Below are 25162 nucleotides of genomic sequence, written 5' to 3'. Positions count from 1 at the left end.
CATAGGATGCTTAGCCTCGTGTGCCTGTCAGGGCTGGCCACTGCCCCGGGAAGGCCAGGGCTGTTCTGGCTGTCCAGGCCTTCTAGAAGAACATCAGCTGGGCTGGGCGGTGCACTCACACTGTCTCTCAGGTGCTGGGACGGGGCAGCCCTGAGCACCTTTCTTTCCACACTGAGCATTTGCTGCTTGAGCGACGGCCTGCGTTGGTGCCTGAGGAGCACAGCGTCCTGCAGCTCTGCTCTGCTGCTAATGCTCTGCCTTCGCGGGCCAGCAGCAGTGCCTGCACTGGGCAGGGATCCATCTGTCCTGGATGAAGGGAAAGTTCCTGAGCAGCTCCTCCTGCCCGTCACTCACAGGCAGCTGACTCTCCCAGGGAGAACCCAGCTCCTCTGCCTGTTGTGGTCTAGTGCTCCTTAAAAGGCACTGGCTGAGTAGGGGCTGCAGCGGCTCTGCTGGCTTTGGTGTGCATGCCGTGATGGGAAAGCAGGGGTGGCCTGTGCCCTTTGCCCTGGGCATGGCTTAGACCTGAGTCCCACAGTTGGGCACCATGAGGGAACCCAGGTGTGGGCCAGACCTGCCAGGCCCTGGAGGGGAGCCAGTTCGGGGCCAAGCAGGGCGCAGACCTCGCCTGCCTTTCTCAAGGGCTCCAGGCCCCAAGGGGGAAGGAGCACCAAGGCCCCTGTGCATCCCACCCCATGCTCTGTACTCAGGCCGTGAGGTTCTTCCCAGGGTCCTTCACGATTCCTGAGAGTCGTGTTGGTGAGAGAGCAGGAGGTCCCCGTGTGCCCGAGCAGAGCTGTCACTTGCAGTGGGTGAATGTGGTTCTGAAGTGGCTCCACGGGGCTGGCTCTTCTCCACGGGCACCGCAGGCGGTTGGCTGGTCAGCTCCTGGGCACTGTGCGTTGGTGGGCTCATGTGACTCAGGCCCCTGGAGAAGCACCGCGGTTGTGCCTTCTGAATGCCGTCACAAGGCAGGCTCAACCTGATGCTTAGTCTTAGTTCTCACCTGAGCTGGGGCTCTCCTCTGGCCTGCAGCAAGGACTGAGGAGCCTGGACAGTGGCCTGTGGGAGTGGGCAGGGCCGCAGTCAGCAGGGGATGGGGCACAGGACCTCGAATGACTCTGGCAGTCCAGTGGTGGGGACAGCAGGTTCTGAAATGTTGTCACTGTTCAGTGCCCTAACCTTTGGCCCTGGAGCTAAAGACAAGAGGTGGCAGGTGTGGGTCAGGGTGCCTTGGGACAGAGCTGTCCTCTTTGTATTCTGATGCCCAGCCTTAATGTGTGCTGGGCGAAGGTCTCCAGGCCCGTGTGCCGGAACATGAACCTCACGGAGCTGCCCTGCAGGGAAGGGGGCTGGTCAGGGCATTGATCCTGCCAGAGGGTGTGGAGGCCGGCCAGCGTGCTCACCGTGGGGCTGCCTTTGTCCCTGTGGCCTGTGTGGAACAACTAGATGACTGGGCCAGAGCCACTACCCCCAGATCCAGCACATTCTGGGAGCCCTTTAGGGAGGACCAACTGGAAGTCCCCCTGGGTCCCACTGCAGTGAGCAGGTGCCAGATGGCCAGGGTCTGGGCACAGCGTCTGCTCACAGTGGAGAGCGGGTGCCACGCTTCTCCCCGGGATGCTGGGCAGCCACAGGGCCACCTTGCTGGCCACCTTTCTTTAGGAAAGCAGTCAGATGCCCTGAGAACCTGGACAGCCACATTCTGGGGATCAGGAAGCCCATGGAAAAGCCATGCCGTCTGCTGCAGGGACCCCAGAGCTCCCCAGGGACACAGTGGCAGGGACCCTGCCCGGAGCAGCCCTCCTTCCCACAGCACTGCAGTCTGTCTGGGGGGCTGTGATTGTTCCTGATCTCCCAGGAGTCCATTTGGCCAGCGCCATCTGACCCTTTGCCTTGTGGATGCAGGAGGCCAGGGAGTAGTGTGGTAACCTGGATCCGCATCTGCAGCCATCACAGGGCCTTAGGATCTAGTGCAAAGGAGGAAGGACCTGGGCCGGCCTGGCTTAGGGTCGGCACCCAGCATCGCGAGTGCCTGAAGCCACCAGACACTGAAGGGGGCTTAGGTGGGAGTCAGATGACCCGCAGCTGCCCACTCGTCCTGCACGTCTGTGTTTTAGTGGGTCACACTGCAAGTGAGCAGGTGTCACATGGCCAGCGTCCTGGGACCTCACAGTGGAGAACTGTGCCCCCCAAAGAGCAGGTGCCCCATTTCTCCAAGGGACTCCGGAAAAGCCACAGGAAGTGCCTTTGCCCCCAGTTCTCTTGTGCCAGAGCGTCCAGCCTGAGGGCAGGTGGCTGCTCCTGTCATCCAGGTCCCGGACACCTTGGCTGACAGGCTCCCTGGGGTGGCTCCCAGGCCTGTCTGCCTCGAGGTGGGCTCTGTTGGTGCTACGGCATTTCTGGGCGGGCAGCTGGCTCTCCCCTGGCTTGGGGCAGGCCTTCCCTCTGCACACAGGGGAGCCTTGGCTGCATGCTCTCGGCAGAGAGCAGTGCTGCTGATCCCAGGTGGTGGACGGTTCCCGGTGGAGCTGCCGTGTGAGGCAGTGCCCAGCTCTCGTGGGTGCTGCTCCCTCCTGTCCTGCTCGCCTGCTGAAGGTGGAAGGGGCATGTCCGCACCTGCTGCCCAGGGCCTGTGCCTCCAGCTGTGGTTCTCTGCAGTTGAACTAGAGTGGAAGCTTCCTGCTGAGCCTGGCCTTCTCAGGTGACCACCTGGGGCCTCCTGCTCTGTCGGCTTTGCTTCTTCCTGAGCTGGGGAGGCCTGGCTTCTGAGCCTGTACAGTTCTGAACACTGGCATCTCATCCAAACCCATTTCTTGAGTCACGTTCTGGGCAGGGCAGGGTTGTGAGCGTCCTCCACGGAGGAGCCTCGCCGTCTGGCCGCGAAGCAGTCCTGGTGCTGTGGCTGGAGCCAGTGCCATCAGAGGAGAGCTCTGTGGAGGCCCGTCCTGTGCTTCTCCAGTGCTGAGGCCGACCTCAGCCTGGAGTGGCTTCCTTTGTGCAGGTGTGGATTGTCATTGTCACCTGCCTGCACAGTCCAGCCCCTTGGGACTTGGCCCTGCCCCCTGCTGTGGGTGCCTCGACTTCCCCGCAGTCAGGGGCGACTCCTTGGTGGTGCATCTGGGTGTGGGGGGCACTGGTGCAGGTGTCTGGCTGAGGTGTGTGGGGCTGCCTTCCCTGCATGGTGGACTCTGGGTCTGTTCTGGGGCGTGTGTCCACGAGTGTGGACTGACATGAATTTTAACTCGTTCTCGTGACTGGAAATGCAGCGTTAGGCCCTGGTCAAAACCTGTCGCCTGAGAGCAGTTGTTGCTGTGGTCCAGCGGCAGTGGGGCCCCAGGCGGACATCTGTTGCCCTGCCAGGGCTGCTGGGCCTGCTGCCGGGAGCAGGAGCCACGGCAGGCTGGCCTGAGGGGTGGTGGCTCCCCCTGCCCCGTCTCAGCTCCTCAGCAGGGCTCCGGGGCTCGGCTCCCCACCCTTGCTCTCCGTACTTGCTGTCTCTGGTTTTCTGACGTAGCCTGCTGTGGAGGAGGTGGTGTCTGGTGGTTCTGATTTCTGTTTCCCTCTTCATGTGGCTGTTCCCATATCTTCTCTGGAGAGATGCCGTTTGCCCTTTCTTAAAGCAAGTTGGTTTTGTGGAATCGTAGGAGCTCTTTATGGATCACACCTTTATAGACATCAGGTCTGGTCTGCAGCTGTCTCCTCCCGTCCTCGGGCTGCTTTTCTTCTGTTAGCAGTGTCCTCGATGCACGGGAGTTTTTAATCTTTGTGGTCATGTTATTTCATGTTTGTTCTGAGACGCTTTTTAAGTGGTTACCTTTTTAAATATCCCCATTGGTCTTGACTGTGGCCTGCCCGTTTCTCAAGGCCAGTCCCCACTTTCCTTTCTTCTGACGGAGTGTGGTGGACGGTGGACACAGGGCCTCGGCCATGGCTTTCTGGGACACAGAGGCAGCTGAGCAGTGAGACCCTCCCTTTCCGCCCCTGATTCCCAGCCCTGAGCGGAGCTGGCCACTGTGGACTTGCACAGTGAACCGCGGGTGGTGGCCTGCAGTACCCGGCCTGAGCACCCAGAGGGACCTGTGGTCTGTGGATTGCCGTGTTGGTCAGCATCGGCTGAGGCTGGGGAACGCCTGGGCCTCAGTGGCTTGAGGTCTGAGCTGTTCCTCCCTCGGCTTGACCACAGGGTCCTGGGCCCTTTTGCTGTGAGGCTCCCTTTCCCAGAGTGCTGAGGCTCGGGGCTGCTCGGCCCCAGGGAGACGCGCAGCAGCTGGAGGAGAACCAGGAAGAGGTGGGGCCCCTGTGGGAGAAACGGCTCGTCCAGGGCAGAGGCCTTCAGAGACCTGGTTGTGGTAGGCACAGACTCGAAGAGCAGTGTGCTCTTCTCTCTTACCCACCAAGCTGAGAAGTTTGTCTTCCTGGACTGAGGCCAAGCAGCTGCCATGTGAAGGTTCCTGAGCTTTCTGACATTGGGACCACTGGGTGCCCGCAGCCAGTCACATAGTCCTCCATGATGCAGGTGGTGTGAGGTACTGATAAAGAGCCTGGGCTCTGCCTCAGCCTGCCCGCCCTGGGCTGTGTGACTATGAGTAAGTCACTCCACCTCTCTGGGCCTAGTGTTCTTGGTAGTGGAAAGGGGCCTTGGAGGTTGGTATCACTTAGGGCTGAGTAAGGGCTGAATGGTATGTGCTTCAGCCTAGCACCAGCCTGTGGTAAATCCGATGTGGCCTCAATCCTGTGTTGAGAGGTGACACACAAGGGCACAAGGATCTTGTTAAATGGGTCGGAATTGGACATTCTATCTTTGGTGTAACTTTGACAGCCACGTTTCCTAACCAAATACCGGAACGCCGGTTCTGACAGCCCAGGATGGTGAGGGGCGACCATTTAGAAGAGTCCTGGCAAGGTTGATGGCTGTGAGACCCGGGCAGCCCAGCCCCTGTGTGCCTTGGCCTCCTCGTGGTGTAAGAAGGAGTAAAATGATCACGTGGTCCATTCTCACTGCTGTGGCCCCGTGGCTCATGAACAACTGAAGTTCGGGCCCCTCAGTCCTGCGGGCCATGAGCTAGGCCAAGGCTTGCTGTCTGGGGAGGGCTTCCTGGTCCTGTGTCTTCACGTGGCCGGGCGGGGGTCCCCCTGGGGTCTCCTGGAGGACACTTACCCTTCACAAGGCTCCATCCTCGTTGGCTTGGTGCCTGCCCAGCCCACGACCTAGAGTTGTCAGCTTAGGGGGCACTCCGTGTGGACCCCGTGGGAACCTCTAGTCCATGGCACACCGCAGCAGTGTCACGTCGTGGGGATTCGGCGAGTTGTTACAAGACAGATGCTTAGAAAGTGTGAGTACGGCGTGCGTGTCCTGGGGCTCTGCTCTCTCTCTGTCCACCCAGCATGGTCTTCACCTCCTAGAAAGAACACTACCCACACAGGCTGCAGCTGCCAGGCCCACGAGCCGGCTGCTGAGCTGAGCAGGTGGCGCTCACACGGCTTTCTATGTGATGTGTGTACTGGCAGCGGCTCTGCAGGTCCCTCTGTCCCACTGCCTTCTGTGGCAGGTCATCGCAGTTCTGCAGAAACCCTTGGAAGTCAGGGAATTTCCAGATGAACAGGCCTGGACTGAGCTGCTCCTACTGCCCCGCAATCCTGTCTCGGGTGAAGCCCAGCAGCCTCGGGACCTGGCCGGGGAGTTTTGAGCCCAGTGCCTGTCACTTCCTGGGCCTCAGAAGCCCTTGGGTGCTGTCTCCCGGTTCCCCTGGGCCCTCCTGGCACGTCTGCGCAGGGTCTGGGTGCTCTGACTGCCCAGGTCCCTGGAGGACAGGGGTGTGTGACAGCTCCCTGCAGAAAGGCACCGGGGTCTTCCAGGGAAGAGCCCCATCTCAGGGCTGTGACTGGCTGTCAGCACGCCTCCTGTCTCCACAAAGAGCCGGGAGCTCTTAACTGTGGTCACCACCTGCCTGGTGGCTCCGAGGGAGCTGGGCTCCTTCCAGTGGGTCACGTGCGAAGCCCTGGGGGTCTGCTCCACTCCTGCGCAGTCTCCCTGCTGCTGGCTTTCGCTGGGAGGGTCTTCCAGGGCATGCTCAGCCGCCAGGGCTCCAGGACTTGCACCTCACAAGGACCTGGGCAAGGCAGCTCCCGCCAGAGGGCGTGAGGAACTCTGGGAAGGAGGCAGTACGGACTGGAAGAGTGGTCGGGTCTGGAGGACGAAGGCCCCAGGGCTCTGCACGCTGGAGGCAGATCACTCCTTATAGCTGGGGTCCCTGGCCCTGAGGCAGGCCCTGAAGATGGGGCTACTGGCCTTGTCACTGACCTGCAGGTGGAGTGACTGGCCAGGTCTCTGGTCTGGGCCTGTGGACATCAGATGTGGGGACACTGGTGCACCACGTGAGCTAAGTCTGTGTGCCTGTGAGTGTGTAATGGGGCGTACGTGAGAAGGAGCATGTGTGTGAGTGCATGTACATGTCTAAGTGTGTGCATGTGTGTGTGGTTCTGTGTGAATGTCTCTGCACACGGGTATGAATGTCTGCTTGTGATTGTGATGGTTATGCATGTGCACACACACGAGCATGTTACACAGGTGTGTGTGCCTGAGAGTGCCCGTGTGGGAATGTCTGTGAGTCTGTCCATGTGTAGGTCACTCCTGATGCCCCTGTGACAGGCTGACTATCTGCCCAGCTGGTCGCTGGCCGTTGCACTGGGTTCACGTGCGTCCTGTGTACATGGCAGCGCCAGCCCAGTCAGGGCCAGAGGTGCCCTGTTGTCTGTCTGGATAAAGACTGGTGCTGCCTGGAGATGGCCACCAGGGGCCACTGTTGGTGCTCTTTCCGCACCAGCCACCGGGGACCATGCTTGGATGCAGGCAGTGAATGCGGTGAGGCGCTTTCACTTCCTCTGAGGCGCTTCCTTCATGGACCGATGGACGCCTGCATGAGGCAGGTGAAGCTGTGGCCCATGACAGCAGGGCTCTGGTCACCTGGTTTCCTGGCAAGCGCAGTCTGTAGCTATTTCTTGGAGCTGGGTTAAGTTCTCTGAATGCATGGGTGCTATTCTGCAGGCTTCCCACTCACACTCCCAGGGAGGTGCTGTAAGACAGACTCTGTGGTCCTTTGTCTGGGCAGCAGGGTCAGCCAGTGGCCCACAGAGAATGAACGCACTGGGTGTTTCCTGTATACAGTGCTGTGCAAACATTGCTCACGTCACAGGCCACTGTGTTGGGACCAGCAGCAAGCTGGGTTCTCCTGCTTGCTCTCGCTCGCCAGCGACTCTGTTCATTGGGTGGCTTATTGAGTGCGTTGCCCGCCCGGTTATGATTTCAGGTCACCCTCTAGTGTACCCTTGCCACAAGGCTTCCATGCGTGAAGCTGGGGGTGGAAGAGCCGGGAGGAAACCAGCCCCTGAGCCTAGGCAGGAGGGAGGGAAGGGAGGAATGGAGCCTTCTCCAAGGAAACCTGAGCCCACCCCACCCTGCAGGGAGCCCCTCTCCAGCCCCTGGCTAGCTCTCCAGCCAGTCCTTCCAAGTCCTGGCCAGGAGGTAGACTTGTAAAGCTTTGCGGATTCCAGTGAGTTAGGCTTCTAGCTAGTGGTGGGAGATATTTGCATAAACATCACAGATTTCTTCAGAAAAATGGGGAGGTAGCAGTTAAACAGCTCCTCATCTCTCTGCAGTCCACCTGAGTGCAAGGCATCCCAGCTGATGTCATGGAAGATGCAGAGGCTGCGACAGTGACTCCCTGCCTTCCGGGACCTCATGGAGCTACTGGGAGAGGGTGGGGCTGGAGGGACAAAGAGGTGATGAGCGGAGGTGGCTTGTGGGGTGTGCTGAGTGTGGGAGCATGTGCCTGTGCACGTGAGGGTGTGAAAATAGGCATATGTGCACAAGTGTCCATGCTTGTGAGTTTTTAAGTGTGCATGTTGGTATATTAACACGGGCACAGGTGCACCTGAGTGTCTGTGTGTGTGTTTGCGTTCATGGACATGTGGACATGTCTACACCTGTAAGCAGACAAGCATGTGTACGTTGTGTGGGATTGAGGGTGTGTACGCAAGAGTGCTGTGTTGGACAGAGAAGCCTGTGAAAGCTCGTGCATGTGTAGTCCCACAGACCAAGAGAGGAGGGACACTCTTAGGGCTGGGGCAGGCGGTGTGAGTGTGTGCTGGGGGCAGTGACTTCAAGAGTGGAGATGATTTTGCCTGTGGGAACAGTGGACCAAGATGGCTGGCTCAGCAACCTAACGAGGTAGGCTCTTAATAAATATTCTTCTCAAAATCTGGCAAAAAATTAGCACTTTCCTTTCAGATGGAAGAAACGCACCCCCTCCCTCTGGATCCCTGATCACTCCTGGAATGTTCTCTCGGCTCTGGGAAGTCAGCCAGAGCTGGAGCGGCTACTCCCTTGGGTGCCTCCGCTGTCCTCAGCACGGTGCACTGTCCCCAGAGCTGCTGGCTTTATCCCCTGCTCTCCACTGGGACGGGAGGCTCCCTTCTAGAATCCTGGGCCTCACCCCAGTCAGCTGAGCTCCCCACGGTTCCGAGTCGTGGTCCACCAGGTGGTGATGCCACTGTCCACAGAGGTATGGCAAGTGCTGCCCTTGGGCTGCCAGGATGGCCTCAGTCTGCCCGCCTCTCCAGCCGTCCTTCCTGCTCTGGACAGAGAGCCCAGGACTGCTTCCTGAAGGGGCTTGCCTCCCGCAGCTGTCTGCAGTCCACTGTGCTGTCCTGTGGATCTACCTGGGAGGCTCCTGCGCACCTGCTTCTCTGGTCTCCCCCACTCACATATTCCTTCTCAGGGCAGCCTCTTGAGCCAGGCTCCCAACACACTGTCTGCAGCCAGCCTTCTCCAGGCCCATTTACAAGCACAGCACAACTGCCCAGGGCCTGAGTCTCCCGAAGGTGAGCCTGCGGTGTCCACCATGCCCGAGCACAGGCCCCCAGCTCTTCTGTCCTGCCCCTCCAGGTCGTCGCTCAGCAGAGGTCTGTGAAGCCTTCCAAGGTAGACCCCAGAACAGTGTGAACAGTGCAGGGGGCAGTTCCTGCGTGGAGATGTCTGTCATGCTGGTCTGTTGGGTGAATCTGGGTGTGGGTATGACAGCGTCCCAGGCCCTCCTGCTGCATTTGGCTGTCAGAGAGGCTGTGTGAGTGCATGTGACTGGCCACAGACACCCATGTACACCTGGATTGTTGGAACGGTGATGACGGCTGATCATGGTTCACCTGGAGAACCATGGGTCTCTTAACCCATTCTCTTTTATCTGCAGAACTAGGGCCTCGCACAGGCCAGGCAAGTACTCTACCACTGAGCTGCATCCCAGCCCTTTTCCAAAAAGTTTTATTTTGAGGCAGGGTCTCACCGAGTTGCCCAGACTGACCTCAAACTTGTGACCTTCCTGCCTCAAGTTGCTGGGATTACAGGTGTGAACCACTGCACCTACATAACCCATTCTGGTTTTTCCCACCTTTTTAATGGGTGCATTATAGTTGTACATAATGGTGGGACTTGTTACCTATTTGCACCTGCACAAAAGATAACAGTATAATTTGGCCAATGTCATTCCCCAGTATTCTATTTCTCCTTTCTCTTCCATTCTCTTTCCCCTTCCTCTATTCTGTTTATCTCCCTTTGATTTTCATGAGACACGCCCACCCCGCCTTTTCTTTTCTTATCTCCTGTGATGTCCAGGGTTTGTGGGATGCTTGCACTTTGAGCCTGGGGCACAGTGGTGGAACTCACACAGCGCCAGTTCTTGAAGGAGAGATGGACCCTCGGCCTGAGCCTCACAGTTGGGCTCCAAGTCCACCAGGAAGCCGCCTGGGGGAGGTCAGCCAGGTTCAGTCCTGGGGTCCTCGGTGGGTGGGTGGCCTCCTGGGGACACTGAGACACGATTCTGAAGGGCCGCCTTTCAGGCAGTCCTGAGAGTGACCAAACACCAGGTGCCAACGGCCTGATGTGGCCATGCCAGTCCTAGGGACAGTTCTAGGGGTGAGAGTGGCCTGGACCAGTGTGGTGGCTTGCCAAGCTGGCTCCTGTGCGGTGGCTCCCGGCCACTTGGCTGCCTGCGTGGTCCCCATCTCCCCCTCTGAGTCTCAGGAGCCTCCGCCGTCAGATTGAAGTTCCCTTCTTCAGTTTTTTTTTTTTTTTCTGGTCTTAGTCTCTGATATAGTCCAGGGGCAAAGAAAATCAATGATGAATTAAATCTCAACTTTCAAATTAGTCAACAAAATCAGTTAATTTTAAAGGTAGAAATAATATCATGTGTTTAACATGCTAAATGTATGTTCAGAGGGGAAATTTCAAGGAAGTCTAATCACACTGTTCAGGAATACATTCATCACATGGTGTGCAAAAAATCAGGTGTAAGGAATGATTCCTTTGTACTTCAGACAAAGAAATAATCTGTTCAGGAAGTTCCAGAATAGATATGACTCCCCTTTGGCTGACTTTCCCTATGAAACCCTGAAGGATTGCAAGTGCTTCCTTGGGGAGCGGTTCCTCACCGTGGCTCGGGAGTGCTTGGACACCCCAGACACTCTTGTCGAGTGTGCGCTACCCAGCCCACGTGGCTCTGGTGGCCAGTGCACAGGCAGCGGTTGGCCGAGGCTTTGCCGGCCCTGACCAGAACTTCATCTCTACAGGGCAGTGTTTCCTGGGCATGAGTGAGTGCCCGCTGCTGCTGATCCTGGGTGCTGAGTGCTGCGCTGGGCACCGTGGGCAAGGGAGCCTTGTTCAGGACCCCCGGCCTGGGCCCCAGCCTGGGCTGTGACACTGTGGCCCCCGTCCTCATTTGTGAAGATGGGTGGGTCCCGCTCAGTGTTCCCACATGTCACGACTCTACCTGAGCAGGAGAGTTCTGGGTGTGCTCAAAGCACTTCTTTACTTCCGCCCTCCTTCCCTGTCCCTGAGTACACAGCAGCAGTACTGTTCCCCTCTGACAGTGGAGGAGTGTGGATGTATGCTCGTGGCCCGGGTGTGCAATGCAGCATGCCAGCCATGCTGGGACAGGGGTGGGGCGCCCTGTCCCCACAGCAGTTGTCTGGAGAGCCTCAGTGGCTTTGCTTTGAGTGAGGGCCGGGACGGGGCAGTGTGGTGGTCCCCGCTGGGGAGGACCGGCAGCTGGCATAGCTGCTCTTCAGCTGGAATTCTTCAGTGTGCACAGTCCCACAGAGATCATGTGGTGTTGTGATTTGTGCGTTTGCTTTCTTTCAGTCACAAGGCAGTCGGTGGAGGGCACGCATGTCCTATCACACCAGCGACTGAGGTAGTGGGCGAATGTGCTCCTACTGATCACACTTGTTGCATCTGAACGGGCTTCTTCAGCCACACTGCAGTGAGGCTGTCACAGACAATAGGGACCTGCCCTTCTGTGGCTGGGGTCTGCAGATGGCTGCTGGTGTGGGAAGCAGAGCCCTGAATCCCTCCTTTGTCAGTCGTAGAAGGTGATCTGAATGTCTGACACCCCCACCCCAGGAAGCTTGTCACAAAGTGGACAGTTTGCTGGAATAAAGACTGATCAGGGCCTAAGTTAGTCAGAAGGTGTGGCCTGGAAGGATGTTAACAGCAGTCGTCAATCCAGACAAACGGAGGAGAACTGAGCGAACCGTCCCCTCCTACTGCAGTGAGAGAGCCGGCCAGGCGCTCTGGGCTCCGTGTGCCTCCGCCAGTCCCGGGGCCTCTGAGGTTGACATCTATGTTTCCTGGGCGTCTGTTGTCACCTGCAGGATTGGCCCTGAGGGCGACTGACTTTTTGTCACAAAGTTGTCAGAAGCAAGTTTCAAAAGTAAAAAAAAAAAAAAAAAGTGGTTTAAGAGTGAGCGATAAGGGGGAGGCTGGGCACCCAGAGAGAAGCAGACGGAAAGCCCACACTGCACTGGCTTCACGAGTCTCTCTGACTTCACGTTCATGTTTTCCATGATGCTCAGTTTTTAACTTTTATTTCATTTTACCTTTTTTACCTTTCAATTAACGTATGTGTGTGTGTGTGTGTGTGTGTGTGTGTGTGTGTGTGTGTGTGTGTGTGTGAGAGATTATTTTAGGGTACAGGACTGTGGAGTGTATTCTGACATATTATACACACACGGTGAGGACCCCCTTCTTGTGGTGTATGGGATGTGAGTCATGCCGGTCGTGCCTTCGTATATGAACACAGGAAAGTGAGGCCTGCTCATTACACTGTCTTCCCTGTCCCCGCCCCCCGCCTTCCCTTCATGTCCCTCTGTCTAATCCAGTGAACTTCTACGCTCACCTTCACCCCCTTGTGTGTTAGCGTCTGCATATTTGGTTTTTTTATTTAAGCGAATCTTCACTTTGCAAGTGCTTCTGGATTGGAATTGTTCTGCCGTAGTGTGAAGGGGTCTCAAAGCCTCAGGACAGTGTGTGGGACCTGTCTACTTCTGAACAGGAGACTTCAAATTCCCCCTCTTCTCTGCCTTCCTCTTCCTGCAGATGGAGTGTTCGGGAGGTGCCAGAAGGTGCCAGCTGTGGATACCTACCGTTATGACGCATCTCCCCTGGCTCTGCAGCACCTGAGGCTCACCTTGCAGAAGCTCTCCCGCACAGGTAGGCAGGCGGGGCCCTGCCCGGCCAGGCCTGCACTCTGCAGGCCTTTGCTGAGTACCTGGGCCTCTGGTCGGGGCAAAGTTGGGCTCTGGGTATCCAGGAGAGGCCCGTAGGGCTGGCGCCAGGGAAGGGGGAGCCCCCTGGTGACTGGTCTCAGGGTCAGGAAACGTGGCCTGCTCCTGTGTGCTGGGGATTTCAGGGTGAGGGACACTAGGATGTGACGTGTGCAGCCAGAGTTGAGCCCTGAGGGGTCTGCCTGGCCAGCTGTCCTTGTGTGGTGTGCTGTCCTATGATTTTGTTGTAGGAGATTCCTGTTCCTTCCTCTGTCTACTTCACTGGGGTGCTAAGAAGATGATCATCAAAATCACAGTGATGTAAAAATGGTTAATTCTGCTGCAAACCTGATTCATATAGGTATAGTTTTGCTTGGTGTATAGTTTTGAACTGAGGGGCACTGTATCATGAGACTGGCCTTAGCCTCACTTGTTACTAAGATAAAGTCTCGCCTGGGCACGGGCCAGTCTGAGGCCACATGCGGCATCACAGCCCAGAGTGTGACTGGTGAAATCCATGTCTCTCAGGGTCAGGGTTTGACTCTCCTGGCAGCAAACTGGAGGTGGGAGCCAGGAGCTGGCATCCTGGGCCTGTACCCTGCCCTCGACACTTCCTCCAGGGCCACCTGCTCCCCAGGAGCTCCGCTGCTCCATGGACAGGCGTGGTCAGCAGGACGGGAGACACTTCTCGTGGGACGCACCGAGGAGTTCTGCAGACTGGCTTCCATCAGTTCCTTAAGCCCAGGTCCTGGGCCAGGGCAGTGCTCTCCCTGGGGCGCTCACTTTCGGGATTCATTCAGGGAACCAGAACCACTCAGGCCCCGCGTGTACATTCCAGGGACCCGTCCTGTGGCTGGGGAGCTGGCCTGGAGCTCCAAGCCCTGCAGCAGGTGGCAAGGACAGGAAGGCTTGGGGGGGGAGGCTCAGGTAAGCTGGAGCACTCGGGGGCGCTGGGCGCCCCGTCTTGCAACCTTGACCTCAATCGTGAGGGGCTGCAGCCTCCCTCCCCCAAAGACAAGATGGTGCCTCTGCTGTGTGTTTGGTGGTGTTCACCCTGTCTCCCCTGGTCTTTACTTGCCCCTTGATGCCCTGTGACGTAGACCATGAGACGCAGAGTTCACCCCATCGTGGAGCTGGGAGCATGTTCATGTCACGTGGGTGATGTGGCATGTCCAGCCCTGCTGCCCAGGCAGTGTGGGCTGCCATTAGCGCCCCTTCTTCCACTGCCCACTGCACACCCCTCTCTCCTCAGGGACTCTCCACCTGTCGTGGTTCCCCACCTGGGTCAATGCAGGCCCTGCTGGGCATTCTGGTGGTCAGCAGTGCTGCATGAATGGGTCTCGTACAGTTCCCGTTGTCTCAGCCTGGACATGAAGTGCTAGAGGCACTATGCTGATGTGATTCTCCTTCCTGGTCAATGTAGCTGGTGGGTCACACTGTGTGCAAGTGAGGGAGGCCTTTCCCATTCCCCCCTTGGCACTCTGACCCACACGTCCTGGCCGGGGGAAAGAGGACCCATCATACTGGAGGCTCCTGACAACCCTGCCCAGCCCTGCAGGGTGCTGCCACCAAGCAGGAGCTGCCAAGAATCTTCAGAAGCCACCCACCCCCAAAAAGCCAGCCTCCAGATGGTGGGGAGCAGTGAAAGGCCACGGAATCCCGTGGGCATGGGCCCACTGCTGTACCTCCTGGGAATTCTTTGTCAAAAGGTGTGTTGGCCTTTAGGACACTGTGGGTCCACAAGGCTGTAGTTTGGCAAGGGAGGGCATGCAGGGAGGGCAGATCTGCAGGCAGAGCGGTGTCTGCCACAAAAAGGTGCTGTCCCTTCCATAAGAGGTCTGGTGCGATTCACCTGCCATCAGGTGGCTGACTGGTGGTACCATGCTGGGCTCAGTGTCCATACCCTGTAACTTAGATCATGAGATGCAGGTTGACCACATGGTGTACGTCTGATGTGGCAGACTGGGGCTCAGTGTTTATACCCTGTAACTTAGATCATGAGATGTAGGTTGACCACATGGTGTACATCTGATGTGGCAGACTAAGGCTCAGCGTCCATACCCTGTAACTTAGATCATGAGATGCAGGTTGACCACACGGTGTACGTCTGATGTGGCAGACTGGGCTCAGTGTCCATACCCTGTAACTTAGATCATGAGATGCAGGTTGACCACATGGTGTACGTCTGATGTGGCAGACTGGGCTCAGTGTCCATACCCTGTAACTTAGATCATGAGATGCAGGTTGACCACATGGTGTACGTCTGATGTGGCAGACTGGGCTCAGTGTCGAACCCTGTAACTTAGATCATGAGATGCAGGTTGACCACATGGTGTACGTCTGATGTGGCAGACTGGGACTCAGTGTCCATACCCTGTAACTTAGATCATGAGATGCAGGTTGACCACATGGTTTACGTCTGATGTGGCAGACTGGGCTCAGTGTCCATACCCTGTAAGTTAGATCATGAGATGCAGGTTGACCACATGGTGTACGTCTGATGTGGCAGACTGGGCTCAGTGTCCATACCCTGTAACTTAGATCATGAGATGCAGGTTGACCACATGGTGTACGTCTGATGTGGCACACTGGGCTCAGTGTTGATACCCTGTAACTTAGATCATGAGATGCAGGTTGACCACATGGTGTACGTCTGATGTGGCAGACTGGGCTCAGTGTCCATACCCTGTAACTTAGATCATGAGATGCAGGTTGACCACATGGTGTACGTCTGATGTGGCAGACTGGGCTCAGTGTCCATACCCTGTAACTTAGATCATGAGATGCAGGTTGACCACATGGTGTACGTCTGATGTGGCAGACTGGGCTCAGTGTCCATACCCTGTAACTTAGATCATGAGATGCAGGTTGACCACATGGTGTACGTCTGGTGTGGCAGACTGGGGCTCAGTGTCCATACCCTGTTACTTAGATCATGAGATGCAGGTTGACCACATGGTGTACGTCTGATGTGGCAGACTGGGGCTCAGTGTCCATACCCTGTAACTTAGATCATGAGATGCAGGTTGACCACATGGTGTACGTCTGATGTGGCAGAATGGGCTCAGTGTTGATACCCTGTAAATTAGATCATGAGATGCTTAATGCTCAAGGTCCTTCCCCCAAGATAATTTTTCCTACTGCTGTCCTTTGGGTATTCTCCATGAGGGGAGGAGTAGGGTATTTCAGCTGTCCACTCCTGGTGGTGCCTGCACATCTGCAGAACCGACCCCTGAGTCTGCGACCCACAGGGAGCGGCTGCTGATGCTGACCCATAAGCCAGGGAGGAGACCGTGCCCTGAGGCCCATGGCACCTGGCCTCCTTTCTGTGCAGGTGGGTGCCTTCTGGGCTTGCTGCACCCTGGTCCTCACCTGCCTCTTCTGTTGGAAAGGTGTCTTGTGTGCAGGCTCAGTGAGGCTCGGTTAGTTCCAAGTAAAGTCTTTGTGCTAGTGTTGAGGAAAGCTCAGTCCTTGTCCTGGAGGCCAGTCCACTAAGGAGGACATGGTTTTGAGAAAAAGGAAAAAGGTCTTTCCAGAGAGTTCGATTCTGCCCATCAGCAGGAACAGGGGGCTTTTGAAGAGGTGATTCAAAGACTACACTCCATGTGTTCTCTGTTGGAGTTATAATTAACTTGTTAATCTGGGAGATAGTGGTTTCTGAGATCTTCTAGAACTATCCCCCAAATCTGGATTAATTCCTGCCTGTGGTGGGCGTGTACTCAGTGACAGATAACTCTGCCTAGGGTGGGGAAGGAAGGTAATCCTATTTTCCCTGAGGTTAGGGAGGGTGGAAGAGATCTGTGAGGAGCAAGGAAAGAGGGAGAGAAAGAAATGTGTTTATTTAAAAAATAAATTGCAGGTGGGGTTGTAGCTCAGGGCAGGGCGCTTGCCCCACACACTTGAGGCCCTGGGTTTGATCCTCAGCACCACATAAAAATAAGTAAATAAAAATAAAGGTACTGTGTCACTCTACAACTAAAAAAAATGCCGTGACAGAGCAGCAAGGACTATATTCAGAGCATAAAGTACACCCCTGTTTCAATAGTCTGTGGTTCATTTCAGCCTTTAATCAGGCCCAGTGACAGCCACAGCAGTGAGCTGAAAGGGAGTGTTTATCCACAGAGGATGTAGCTCCAAAGTCCTGAGCTCTGTGCTTGGAGTCGCCCCTCGACGGCTTTCCTGTCTGCCGCCCAGATCCTCTGGCATGTAAGCATCTTACCATTACAGCAATCCATGCTACTTCCCGGACACAGGTCCAAGCCGTCAGTGTAATGGGCCGCAGTGGGTCCTGTGGGAAGGAAAGGCAGTTAAGGTCCCCGAGGTCACAGAGGGCTGAAGGGTCAGGATCTGATGCAGGGCACTGATGACATGTTTATTGCTGGCCCTTCCAGGAGAGATCAAGCTGCCTCTGAGGGTCCTTCCTGCAAGTCGAGGGAAAGCTCCTAAGTCAGTAGCTGTGCAGTGGGCACCCGGGGGTGTGTTAATTTGCCCCAGCAGAGCGACCACATCAAGAGCAGCAGCTGCAGCGGGCACTGCCATCTGGTTGGGTTTGTCATAACACTGACGTTCTCCAAGATCCATTAATCCTCAGGAGTATTCAGAGGTGAGATGCCTGGATTAAGAAGGCTATAATATGGTCAGTCCAACCTAGTTTCAGAGGACTTAACCGTAGGCAGGTGGACTGTGGCTGGAGGAGGGGTCTCATGGTTCATCTTGGAAGGGTGCCTCTTCCCGTGGCCAATTCCCCTTCTCCCTGTCTCTCGGCTTCCTGGCTGCCCTATCTAGAAGCTTCCTTTCCCACACCCTTCTGCCACGTGCTACCTCATCCTAGGCCCAGAGCAATGGAGGCAACCCACCAGGGACTCACCTCTGAAACCTTGAGCCAAAATGAACTTTCCTTCCTCTAAATCGTTCCTGTGTGAGCCATGAAGATTTTGCTAGATTCCCCACTACATCTATTTGACCCATACATTCTGGAATGGGAGATAACTACAGAATGGGTTTGGGAACCTATGAAATGGACCTGTTCTAAAACTTCACAGGTCACCTCATGTCCACGAGGTCCTACTCTAACTGACCACAGTAACGTTTTGGGTCCCCTGGACTCAGGCTCAGTTCCCATCCAGGGTCCCACAGTGGAAAGCCTTATGATGTCTCTTACCTGCACAGTCACCCTGTCAAGGGGCTGCAAGTCCGGTTGGTGGAAGCTGGGGAGATTAGCAGTGCACATTCTTGCTGTGTAGCTGGGTCCGCTGGAAGGGAACCTGCTCCCCCAGTTCGTGCATAGGGCTCTGGGTTTGTGAGATGGGCCGAGGCCAGGAATTGACTGGGGACTTGGGCTGTCTGGGCGATTCAGGTCAGTGTCTGCTCAGTAGACGTAGAACTTCCCTGTGTGCACAGATCCACAGGACTTTTGAAGGCTGCCCCTCTATCTCATATCTAGGAGCAGTCTCACAATGCTAAAGGTCACTGTGAGTCGGACTCTTTAATAACTGCTTTGTGGTAATCCCATCCACCTTTCTGTAGCACATAAGTGCTACCACTTGGCAGTGCCACCCCAAATCCCATTGTCCCCAGTGCCCTTGAGGTCCCAGATTGCTAGCAACAGCTCCCACGATAACCCCTGAATGTTGAGAAATGTCACTACAGAGCTTTCCAAGGGTGGTGGGCAGCCTTGTGAATTTACTTCTTGGAGTCATGGTGGGACAGCTGCCCTGGGTAATCCCAGGGTCATTAGCAGGTCTTTGTGATAAATCCACTCTGGCATGACAGGCTTCCTCTGCCTTTGGACACTTGCTTTTGAGGCCAGGGAAGTTCTGGATTTCAGCCTTATTTCACACAGAGCCCTTTGGATCCACATCTATGACAGCCAACGTGGACACGGCAGAGCCGTCTAGTCCCTCAGCTGAGACACCAAGTGGAGGATCCACACTTAGGGGGCCATGGAATGAATTTGATCGGACTCCACTTCTGCTCATTCCCCTTGACCTTAAGGTTTGTTCCACACTCTGTACCCAGGTGTCTGTTGTTGCAAATGGGTGAAACCACATGATCCTCTTACGTGACTTGAGCTCTCCTGGCACCTCACCCTCTGGGCCTGCAGGAGCTTGAGTCCAGTGCAGTCTGGATGCCAGGGGAGGGTGAGGCAGGGGGTCCTGGTGGGTCAGCAGGGCCCACAAGGTAATCCCCTCAGGCAGGGAGGTTTCCGGTTCCATCAGGAAAGTCAGATTACCCTCAGCAGGAGAAAGGGTGCTTCTGGCAAGGAAACTTGGTGAACCTCAGGGGCAGGTGCACAAGAGGGTGCAGACACAGGTGTGGGTCTCTACATTGATGACCTAGATGACATGTAGATGGGCGTGGGTGCACCCCAGGCTCCTGAAGGCCGTGCTGTCTGCTCTCCCTGCCCCGCCCCTGGAGCTATAGTTTGATGATCCCCTACTCTGTGCTCTCTCTCCTGCCTCCTCAACTGCCACACATGGGGTCCGAAGTGCTCACCTGGCTCACAGTTGGCTCCGAGCTGAGAAAGGGCCACCACCCGTGCCTGGCCAGAGCCTCTACTCGTGGCTTCACTCTGGAAGCTCCTCAGGCATGCCTGCCTTTGGTTTTCACCACGGGCCGAGATGGACCTTTCTGGTTCCCATGTTGCCGCATCTTGCTTGGGAAAGCAAATCTTCGTTTTGGAGTGCTGCAGTCTGGCTGGGCACAATTCAGGAGCCACTTGTCAAGCAGAAACGAACTTTATTTTTAGAATAAACACACCATACCACACAGCTCCTCAGGAAAAACCCTCAGAGCCCAACTGCCACCACCGGCTTCCCCCAAGCCTCTCAACCTCCCCCACTCCTCCTGCTCTTGAGGCCGATTGGCTAGGTCACGTGGGCGGAGCCAAAAAAGTCCCCCAATGAGCAGCTCCATGGTCTGAAAGGGCGGGGAAACAGCCCAATGAGCATCACCGCAGAGGAGCCAATCAGTTGGCAGCTAGAAGTTGCTGGGGCCGCTGTGAGCCAATCATCAGCCGGCAGCTGGAAGTTTGCTGGGGCCCCTTTGGCTGTGGCTCTCAACATCTCCCCCTCTCTGTTTAAACAACAAGCATGTGGCTTAGGGACCGTGCCTGCCTTAGGTTGTCCAATAGTACATATGGTCCTTACCCGTCATCGGATGAGCTGACCTCAGGGAGTGCAATTGGATCTTACCCGCCATTGACTACCAGTCCAACATACAGCCACACCTGTGGATACGTCTTTGTACCAGTGGGGGGTGGGGTGTGAGGTTCTTTGCCTTACCTCTGTTGGCCCCCAAATTTTAGCTGAACAACCATCACAAGCAGAAGGGAGGAGGATACACCAAACCAATTGACGGCTCTTTTTGGAAAAATTGTACCACCGATGACACCATCAGCAAAAATACCCTAACACTACCACAAATTGCTGCATCAACAGATAGTTCACTATGCATACAGGTGAGTTCACAATGCATACAAGTAATACATAGTCCAGGCAAGATCTGCAAGCAGTTCAGTGATGGCTATTGCAAAAGCTGTAGATTGGTTTTATCTTTGTCTTCACTGGCACTGGGATGAAGATAAGAATTCTGACAATAATGGCTAAAGAGAAAATGTAACATTCCAGCAGGCACTAAAAGAAAACAATTTTCTGAACAATTTACATTATCTTGAACAGAATTATTAAATATAATGAAAAGAAAAGGTGAAAGTAAACAAACAGATCTGTTATAACCTCCTTTTTTGTTTGCCTATTAAAACAATCCTCAACAGCTATTTACCCAATTTAAATTAAACCATTTAAATCACGTGAATAAAAAATATTTGGATCCATTTTTTCATGAGTGCTCATCATAAATTATATATGGACATACGTATATACAAACATACAACACAAAACACAAGTGTGCACACATAATATAATACATACAACACATAACATAATAGTAAAGGCCTTATAACATTTTACAGGTTAAATCTCCATTGCAATGTTTAAAAACTCTATAGTCAAAAAATAGAACTGATCAGCAAAACATTAACCTAGGTCTGTATGAGCTCAAAAAACAAAATAGAACTTCATGATGTGGGAAAGGGCAATAATAAAATAGATATTGAAAAAAGCATCCTGGTTCTGTCACAGATGTAAGGATAGCCAAACTGGAGTTTTGGATATCAGCTGTTATGGATTTGAGCCAAATCATCTTTTTGGTCTGTAGAAATCGCTTTAGTTAGTCTCTCTGGAATCCAAATCGGCTGCTGTTCTCCCTGTGGAAACACACAAACAGACCCCCAATTCCAGACAATCACTGGGTCAGGACCTTTCCATTGTCCTGTTAGAATATCCTTCCAAAGTACCATGGGCTTATGTACATTTTTTTGGACACATATGCCTTTCCGCAGCACTAAGCTCTGATGAATCCAAATTTAAAAAGTTTAGGGTAAAAAGGGTTATTTTAAGTTTATCTTTGGGGAATATATACCCCTTCCCAATTCTCTCTTTTTGCTTTAATAAGTACATTTTAATAGTTTGATGAGCTCTTTCAACTATGCCTTGTCCCTGTGGATTGTATGGGATTCCTGTTATATGAGTAATGTCAAATGATGAGCAAAATTGTTTAAAATATTTAGAAGTGTAACCAGGACCATTATCAGTTTTTAACTGTTTAGGAACACCCACAGTGGCAAAATTTTGTAAGCAATGAGCTATAACATCTTTAGTTTTTTCTCCGGCATGAAGGGAGTCCATCAAAAATTCGGAAGAAGTATCAACTGTAACATGCAAATATTTTAATTTTCCAAATTCTGGCAAGTGTGTGACGTCCATCTGCCAAATATGGTTAGGTATCCGTCCTCTAGGATTGACTCCAAGATTAACTTGTGGTAAAAAGGTCACACAATTTTGACATTGTTTTATTATTTGTCTAGCTTGTTCCTTAGTTATTTTAAAATACTTTTGTAAAGTATTAGCATTGACATGGAACTTTTTATGAAAATTTGTAGCTTCTTCTAGTGTAGAGAAAATATGTATGTCATGTGTAGTTTTGTCTGCTAAATCATTGCCCAAACTAAGGGCTCCAGGCAATCCTGTATGTGCCCTGATATGTCCTATAAAGAATGGATCTTTTCTGTCCCATATAAGACTTTATCTATTGCTATCTCTAGATTATAATTTTTAAATAAGTTTGTAAGTGTGGCATAACATTCTAGCAATGTGTTTTTAGCTTTATGTGCTAATAATACATCGTCCATATAGTGAAATATTTGTAGTTCAGGATTTTGATTTCTAAGTGGCTGGATTACTTTGTTAACATAAATTTGACACATAGTTGGGCTGTTAGCCATCCCTTGAGGGAGTACTTTCCATTCATATCTCTGATCAGGACTTTCATGATTCAGTGCAGGGATAGTAAATGCAAAACATGGACTATCCTCAGGATGAGTTGGAATTGAAAAAAGAAACAATCTTTAATATCTATAACTAAAACATACCAGGTTTTTGGCAAAGCAGACAATTGAGGAATCCCCGATGAGCAGGTCCCATAATAACCATCTCATTATTAATGGCTCTTAAATCTTGTAATAATCTCCATTTACCAGATTTCTTTTTGATGACAAAAATGGGAATATTATGGGGAGATATGGAAGGTTGTAAATGTCCTTCCGCTAATTGTTGTTTGACCAGGTCATGGGCTGCTTGTATCTTTTCTTTAGTCAGGGGCCACTGAGGAACCCATACTGGTCTTTCTGATTTCCAAGTAATTTTTATTGCCTCAGTGATCTCTTCTGAAAACCCAATCCATGTCTGTCTGTTTCTTGATCTATTTGAATTGGTGTTGCTATACCTTGTTCTTGTTCTCCTAATTTTTTTCCTTCCTAAAACCTTGTCTAGCCATAATAGTGGGCACATTTGGATTGATGTTATTTGTTAATGTCAAACCTAATTGATCTAGGACATCTCGTCCCCATAAATTTATAGGAAGATGATCCAATACATATGGCTGTATAGTTCCTTCACATCCTTCAGGATCCTTCCAATCTAATACCATTGCACTTCTATCAGGATTAGTTGCCACTCCTAGGCCTCGAAGCGTTTGAGTGGCTTGTTGTAATGGCCAATGTTTTGGCCATTCTTGACGAGATATAATGCTAAGGTCTGCACCTGTATCCAGTAGCCCATTAAATTCATATCCTTGAATATTTAGTTTTAGCATGGGGCGAGAATCTAAATTTAAAGAAAGCATAACCCAATCTACACCTGTGGAGCCTAATCTCATGAAACCTCTTTCTACAGTACTACTGGAAAATTTATCATGTAGGCTGGATATTATTAATAACTGTGCTATTCTATCTCCTGGTGAAATTACTGATATACCCTTTGGAGAACTAGCTATAATTTTTATTTCGCCTTCATAATCGGGATCAATTACCCCGGGACTTATCATTAGTCCTTTTAGTGTAGAAGAACTGCGTCCCAATAATAAGCCTACTGTTCCTTGGGGAAGAGGTTCTTTTACTCCTGTGGGAATGATTTGAACTCCCATCTCTGGAGTTAGTACTGCTCTGGCGGAGGCACAGATATCCAACCCTGCGATCCCTCTGGTTTGTCTGATGAGGGATCTGATGGACAATGTGTCCTGGGCACTACCCTGATGGGGTTTTTGGGTTCCTCCAGTGCCCCGTATATTTGTGGTCTTGGGCCCCGGAGCATTAGGCCCCCCTGTCCATTTTTTGGCAATGGAGCCCGGTGCCTTTCTCCATGATATTGTGGATAGACACCTGGTCCTTGTTCATTTTTTGATAATGGAGTACCCTTTATGGTGGTTTGAGAATGGCATTCATTAGCACAATGTCTCCCTCTACAGCATTGTGGGCAAATACCTGGTATTCTACTGCTTTGATACCTAGTTTTGATAAACCCTCCTTCTATGGGGCAATTCCTTTTAAAATGTCCTGTTTATTCACAAATGTAGCATGTTTTTTGCCTGGCATCTAAAGCCTGTTGTACTGCAGCTGCCACAATTTGCCCTTGTTCATTAATGTCTCTGGCATCTAAAGCCTATTTTACTGCAGCTGCCAAGACTTGCCCTTGTTCATTAATGTCTCTACATAATTTAATATATGTGTTTAAATCTGCATGTTTCCATGGTCTAATGACTTCTCTGCACCAATGATTTGCTTGCTCATAAGCCAATTGTTTTACTAATGGCATTGCTTGTTCTGTATTCCCAAAAACTCTGGTAGTAGCTGTTTGAATAAGCCTATCTACAAATTCAGTGTAAGATTCATTAGCTCCTTGTATTACCTTAGATAATTGACCTTGTAAATCTCCATGTGCTTGTAAAGTCTTCCATGCTCTAACCACCTCTACAGCAATTTGTAAGTATATGGCAGGATCATATGCAATTTGTTGCAGCTGACCCTCATAAGGTCCCTTTCCTAACAACATATCTAGATTTCTCTGAGGATAACCAGCTGCTGCATTTCGCCTAGCCATCTCCTTGCAAAATTCCTCATTGGCAACCTTCCATAACAGGTATTGTCCTCTATTTAGCACAGCTTTACACATGCTAGCCCAATCTGCTGGCGTCATGTTCAAGTTGGTAATGGATTCGACCATGCTTACAGTGAAGGGTGCTTGAGGACCATAGGTTGTTACAGCCTCTTTTAGCTGCTTCACTGTTTTGAAATCTAAAGCATGGTGAATTTGCTGCCCTCCTGCCTGCTCAAATACAGAGCATGTTAATATTTGAGATCCTGTCTCAGGATCCCATCTATCAACTATGGGGGTTGGGGGCCTTCCAGCATATGGAGGTGGCACTGTTGGTTGGACACTTACGCCGTCTGGTGATAGAAAGGTGTTAGTAGCAGTCTCCTGTTGTAACTTTCCCCCTGATGGCTTTTTCTGCTCTAAACTTCCTTCCTCTGTCTGACTAGCTCAAGAGACCTTCTCTTTTACTTGAATCAATATGTCTTCTCCTTCCTCTACCTTTGTCTGAACTGAAGGCTTTGGACTAAGCAAACAAGATACGAACGTCCACAATGACAATGTGCCAACTGGCAGAGTCCCTGGGCTTTTCTTTTCTATTCTTTTTAAATCTTCACCATGATGGTCCCATTGTGATATATCTAACAACTCCTCCTTAAAAAGCCATGGGCTACATTTTTGTATTGTATCAACGTATGCCCTGACTGCTCTTGATTTTACTGAGATGCCTCCTTCCTCTAACAATTTACTTAACAGTCTTTCGGTTTGTTTTTTACTAATTTCTGATCCCGTATTTCTACTATAATACAACCCAACAAGATGATGCCAAACAAAACTGAAACAGAATGAAACAAAAATGGAACCACAAAAGTTCATTATGACAGCCTTTCTATCCTCCTGAAATGTCCATCTGTTCTTTTTCCCTATCTGTTTCTCAGATGTGAGTGGTTTTTCTTATGTCCCACTCATCTCCAGGGACAGGCAACTTAAAACGAAAGCGAAACAAAATGAAAGAAGAATCTTAAAATGGCTCCCCATCCTCTCGCCCTGCCCTCAGGGGTGAGCAGTTTACCTTATCA

General features: G+C 52.5%; 1 protein-coding gene across 8 annotated transcripts in view; it reads left to right on the top strand.

The window, feature by feature from the left end:
- The window catches only part of Ptprn2 (protein tyrosine phosphatase receptor type N2), an 875713-nt gene that overhangs the window by 189002 nt on the left and 661549 nt on the right, over positions 1 to 25162 (top strand). For all 8 annotated transcript variants that reach the window (XM_078040940.1, XM_078040938.1, XM_078040939.1 and 5 more), the window contains one exon: positions 12431 to 12544. In XM_078040940.1, coding sequence (XP_077897066.1) covers positions 12431 to 12544 — 114 coding nt within the window. Of the gene's footprint in view, positions 1 to 12430; positions 12545 to 25162 lie in introns of those variants that run through there.

This window comes from Ictidomys tridecemlineatus, chromosome 2, assembly GCF_052094955.1.
Source record: "Ictidomys tridecemlineatus isolate mIctTri1 chromosome 2, mIctTri1.hap1, whole genome shotgun sequence".
Taxonomy (NCBI): domain Eukaryota; kingdom Metazoa; phylum Chordata; class Mammalia; order Rodentia; family Sciuridae; genus Ictidomys; species Ictidomys tridecemlineatus.
The sequence above is the reverse complement of the archived record's forward strand: the minus strand, read 5'-3'. Positions and strand labels throughout refer to the sequence as shown.